General features: G+C 34.6%; 1 protein-coding gene across 1 annotated transcript; it reads right to left on the reverse strand.

Moving 5' to 3' along the window:
* Nucleotides 1–275: 275 nt before the first annotated feature.
* LOC130648908 (peroxidasin-like) lies at nucleotides 276–5,003 on the reverse strand. The gene is made up of 5 exons (XM_057455037.1): nucleotides 4,352–5,003; nucleotides 3,924–4,073; nucleotides 2,365–2,590; nucleotides 1,836–2,044; nucleotides 276–1,626 (listed from the first exon to the last, which is right to left on the reverse strand). The coding sequence occupies exons 1-5, from the start codon at nucleotides 4,419–4,421 to the stop codon at nucleotides 398–400; spliced, it is 1,884 nt and encodes a 627-aa protein (XP_057311020.1). The 5' UTR covers nucleotides 4,422–5,003; the 3' UTR covers nucleotides 276–397.
* Between the last annotated feature and the right edge of the window lie 403 nt (nucleotides 5,004–5,406).

Raw genomic sequence — 5,406 nt, forward strand, 5'->3', positions numbered from 1 at the left:
CAAATTCGATTAAATTTCAATAAATAATAGGCTAAATGACTTGATTGTAGATTTGAAACATTTTGAAAGGGTATGGACAAGCTTTTCCCAGACTAAGTTCGTATCGTTACTACTCTCCTGCCTTCCCCTATGAAAAAAAGAGACAGCCGAAGCTGGGAACAAAGTTGACGCATTCACATGTCTGCGATGCTGACATTTTGCGGAGAACAAATAAACATTTATTACGCACAAACACGTTTTTCGGGGAGGAAGTGGTTTATTATAACAAGGTAGCAGTATATGTGAAAGTATCAATTGATAAAGACATTAAACACTAAATTAAAAGTTGCATAATTTAATATTATATAATCAAGTTTCTGTGCTACAACGCAAAAAATGTTTTGTTTCAAATATATGTTTACATGTCTTCCATCACGTCTTCCATACCGTCTTCTGTTTCTTCCTCATCACCAGCATCACCATGGTAACGTTGATTATCCTCATCCTCTTCTTCAAAAGAATCAACATCAATATCATTCTGTAGCTTGTTGTAAGGATATGGCTTTGCATCTTTCCATTTATTTAGATCTATTCCAGGAATAGAATCGCAAACTACTCGTTTTTCACCACTGTTAAATGATTTAAATGCATTTCTTTGTAGTGAGACTACTCCTTTTAGGTTATCACAGAGAACCTTGGATAAAGACACTTTCTTGATTTCTTCCAATTGAAGCTTGGTAAAGACACCGGGATTTAAATAAAAGAATCGATCGCCTGATCTTAATCGTTCGAATTGATCTTTAATGATGCAATGAAAAGTTTCACCAAGCTTCCGGCCAGGTAATGGTATCTCGCTTATACCTGCAGCATAGAGATCAATATTGTTTGGGTTTTTGTAAAGCTTTCTTAAATGAGTTAGTGCACTTGGACGAATGATTCCATGCAGGTCAGAAAATGTTTTTAATGATTTCAAGCCGCATCGTCTTCTCCATTGGCCATACGTTGGTACACCATGGTCTCTACCTCTTTGGATGTTGATGGCGGTCAGATCTCGATATCCGCTACTACCTGGAGGAACAAACAATCGTCTCGCTATATTAAAAGCGAATTTAGTATCAACGTCTTGTGATTGGTTAGCCAGGAGTCCAAACATGGTAGGTTCAATGCCGTCGTTTCGTATTGTTGCAATGTTTCTAAAAGTTTTCCGAATCGGTAAATCAGGTTTGATTTTATCGAAGTTGTTGTTTAATTGTGCCCAGGTATTTGGTATCAAGCTATGTCCAAATCGAAATGCTGCAGCGGAAAAACCATTTGAAATGCTTGGATCAAGGTTCCAATCGTACCGTTTATACGGTCCCAATGTTACAAGAAATGGTAAAAATTCTTCGTACGTTATATGCTGCAACATGGCACCGACTATTTTTCTTGTCGTCTCAAAAAGCTCCTCCCCTTCCCAATACGGATTAAGTTTGCGTAGCTTCTTCACTATTCTGTTATGTTCCCTAACCCATAATGTATGCATTGCGTTCAGGGCAATATTTTCGTCAGATCTCCCTTCTCCAGCCAAGGAGCATCCTGCGGGGAGTTTGCAATTCTCACTCCTTAATGGAAGCAAGCCGTTAGGTAATAACTTCATTTCTCCAGTACCTAAGAGTATAAACAAACATAATGCGGATCAAAAAAATCCTGTCCCCTTAGTTATATCCTAAAAAGAAGTTCCCAATCGTTTTTTAAAAACTTTAACCAAATATTTTTGCAAAAAATCTTTACCTATTCTTCTCGAATTCTTTAATTTGCTTTAGAATTTGCTCATATATAAATACCTGAATCAACAAAGTGACAGAAAATATCCTTACCATCATATTTTCTTATCCTGTCATTCACAGCTTGTTTGCTTCCGTATACATTAGATGCGTCAATATATGATGAAATAATGTTAATGAATTCACGTCCTTTGCTGCCACATACTGTCACAGATCGACCCAATACAGTACATGTTGGGCTACTGTGACTAAACTTTATTGGAAAGCATGGATATTTGAATGCTTTGTGTGCATCTGCGCAACTATAAAAAACAAAAACAAAAATGGATAAGTATCATAGTAGGCACATAAACTTATTCCTACCACTTACTAACGTTCCCAATCAAAGTTTCACTTTGTATAAGAGATTGTTTTTATTCACGATCTGTATAATTCCTCAAAAATTTAGAATTTAATTGACTCCCTGCTCTCATTTAGTTCAAGCGAAACTCCAAAAAGTTTCCTTTCACTATTGGCATCAAAAGTTACTTAATCAAGACTTGAATTTATATTCCCATTCGAAACAGAAGTATAAATGTGAAAAATAACAACAATAGCAACAACAAAAAGCATAGCTACATACTTGGGTATATGACACTCTGCATGTGGTGTAAGTGACATGTCATGGTCCATAAACTGCCCAAATGTCATAAACATCACAGATGTTCCTTTCTTTGTGTGTTGAGTGTTCTTAGTGATGGGTTTAAACAAGGTTCTTGCAACTTTGTTTGCTAGTGGGATATGTGAACTGGAGGCAGTTCCAGGAAATCCTCTTGGATAGTCAGTGGATGAATTTACGAACATGGAACCTAAAGAATTGCAAGAAAATAACATGATCAATTTCCATTGAAATAAAGATTGCAGCGTTTTCTAAATTTCTATTTGCCGCCAAAAAAATTTTCGTCTGCAAACGCTTGGATGTTGACTTGACTCAACTTCTAAAGTCATAAAAAAATTGCAATGCGCATGTGTAAGTAATAAATGCTTGGAGTTTTGTCCAAGAACACTCGAATGAAAATCCACATTAAAGTTGCTTGGACCAGTTTTCATTTTAATTTTTCGTGACAATGTAAACAAGCAAAACTGACTCTAAGGGTTTATTTCTGCCAGTTTCGCTTTACTGTAAATAAATAGTGTTTATTTCTAACGATGTATACATCTTTTTCCTTTGCGTTTGAATCATACAGTTAACGTGCGGTATCGCAACCACAAAAGAGGAAAACGTCAGTATAGTATGATATCGAGAAATTGGTTTAACATTTTAACTAAAGGAGCACTGAGTGTGAATACAGAATGTTAAGAACCGTTCAGTTGGACGAAGTGTCTACCAAACACCACGTTCGAATGGTTGAATTGGCATTTCCAATTTTCCAGTTTCTCTGTTAACCTGTAGAGGTTGACCTTTAAAATATATTTTTGAGCTGTGATTGGTGGCTGAGGAGAAAACCTAGGTGGTTCATTTTTGGCAACGTTGGGTAACCCAATTCATTCTAAAACAAGGGAGTACTTCTTATAACAGCGTAGTTCTAAGGAGTTAAAGTGTTCTAATTGTGGGGTTGTTTTTGCTGATTTTGCAGATATATATTTAGGCTGGCAAAGAACCAATAACAGATAAATTTCTGTGTCCGTAAAAGTAAAAATACAATTACCCTGAAAGTCTTAATAATTTTAATAATATTAATTTTAATTTAAAAGCGAATGACCAATGACATACAAAATATTTTTAGATTTCTAAGTATCTAAATTTGTCCCTTAATTGTCAAAGAAGTTAATTAAAAGGTCAAATCAACGGAAAAAAATAATTTCCTTACGTCTCCTTTCCTTACGTCTCCTTTTGATATCATTCTTAATGTAAAGGTTAAACGAGTTTCTTAATTTATCTGCATAAATTACAGGTTTTAAAATGACAAAAGCATATTGTCTTCGTGGAAGTATAGTGTCCCTGTTTGGCCACACAAGTTATAGAAACATAAATTTTTACGAAGTAACAAATTAAAGTTTTGCAACACATTTGCTTTTGTTTTTTAATAACAAATTTAGACGACGTATACATGGCTAAATTATTTGAAAAACCAAATTAAAGAAGTAGGAACAAAACTTATAATAGGAAAAATTTCCTTAATCACAGGTATTGATACATACGTGTGAATCTACGGAGAGGTGTATCTGCAGCTCCATACGTGATATGATGTTTATTGTTGCACGAGCCATCTAATGTTCGATATTTAAGCGGCCAACATGTAGCATACTCCAATTTGTATCTACATTCCGATTCTGGTGTAATGTGGTGATCTGAGTAATTAAAAATAACAAGTTAAAAGTTAACACGGAAAAAATATATTTCGCTCAGGAGCATATCAAATATTGCACTTTTCGAATAACGAAGTCTTCAAACAGGGGTGTTGTAACTTAACAAAAAACTATACAGCTATAATTATAGCGGAGTACAATCAGTCGGATAGGTGACAGGCTTATAAGATGGATTGCGTCAAACACCTTTGAGCTGCCCTCACGTTTGCTATGTAAATGTTATAAAGAAAAGTGGGAGAGTGAATCAGAGGAAAACTTACATGAACGCCTATGATAATGCGAGGCTTCTGTTAACAACACCAAGCTAAATAAAACAACAAACATTCTCATCTTTTTTTCTTGATATTTCTTCAATAAGTGATATTCAAACTCAACGGTCCCCTTTTTATAGGAATATAAAAAATACGTGTTACAAGTTTGCAGAGGTTAATGACAGCGGGTTCGGAATGCCCATATCCGTAACGGAAAAAATGATTTCCGAATAATTTATACTGTTTATATCCCTCCTTTGTTTCACTTAATTAGTGACCTCGAGGTTCGTTAATTAAAGTTAATTAACCATATTGTGGCGGCATTTCACCAATTATGAAAGAATGCAGTAATTGATGCGATGCCTAAAGGGATTTGGTATAAGTAACACACCTCGATATTGGCACATGGTTTTGTTATATAATAGACGTACTGAAGTAACACATGTGTATTTGTGTTTATTTCCTTCCAAGCCTCCTACACTTTTGTTTTTATCAGTAAATGTTTTAGCTTTAAGATGTCTATTTAATGCGGTTTTGTTTATACAAAATAAATTAGTTTCTACATGTTAGGGAAAATCGCTACTGCGTCATATCGACGTCATAGCTTCCCTGAACTTTAGCGAAACGATTTGCCTTCTTTTGTGTCCATCACAATGTTTATTCATCACATTCTACATACACAGCTACGTAGGTTTCAATTAAGATGATGTTCACAATAATTAAACATGGTTGTTACATGGTGTAACAAGCTGCTACGCTGTTTAAAAGAATGAAAACAACTAGCTTTTTTTGCATCACAAACTTCAGATATACAAGAGTTTAACGTTGGAGATGTAGAATATCACTACTGCAATATCTCTTCCATTGATAATTTGAATTAATTCTTTTCTGATCAGTAAAATAAGGGTTAATTAAAGTAAATGAAGTCAAATGTCTTATTCCTAAAACACGTAAAAATAGACATTATATACTTTGTCTTTTAATAGATTATGGCTCCCGTTGTCAAAATATATTTATTTTCCCATCACAAATGTTGACGTGTGTGTAATTTCTTATAAAATTTA

Source organism: Hydractinia symbiolongicarpus, chromosome 7 (assembly GCF_029227915.1).
Source record: "Hydractinia symbiolongicarpus strain clone_291-10 chromosome 7, HSymV2.1, whole genome shotgun sequence".
NCBI classification, from domain to species: domain Eukaryota; kingdom Metazoa; phylum Cnidaria; class Hydrozoa; order Anthoathecata; family Hydractiniidae; genus Hydractinia; species Hydractinia symbiolongicarpus.

Coding starts and splice junctions, on each gene's coding strand:
- LOC130648908 (XM_057455037.1), bottom strand. CDS start 4,421: ATGAGAATGTTTGTTGTTTTATTTAGCTTGGTGTTGTTAACAGAAGCC. Junction 4,074..4,351: donor GCATTATCATAGGCGTTCAT/GTAAGTTTTCCT, acceptor TTAATTACTCAG/ATCACCACATTACACCAGAA. Junction 1,627..1,835: donor CAGGATAAGAAAATATGATG/GTAAGGATATTT, acceptor TTATACTCTTAG/GTACTGGAGAAATGAAGTTA.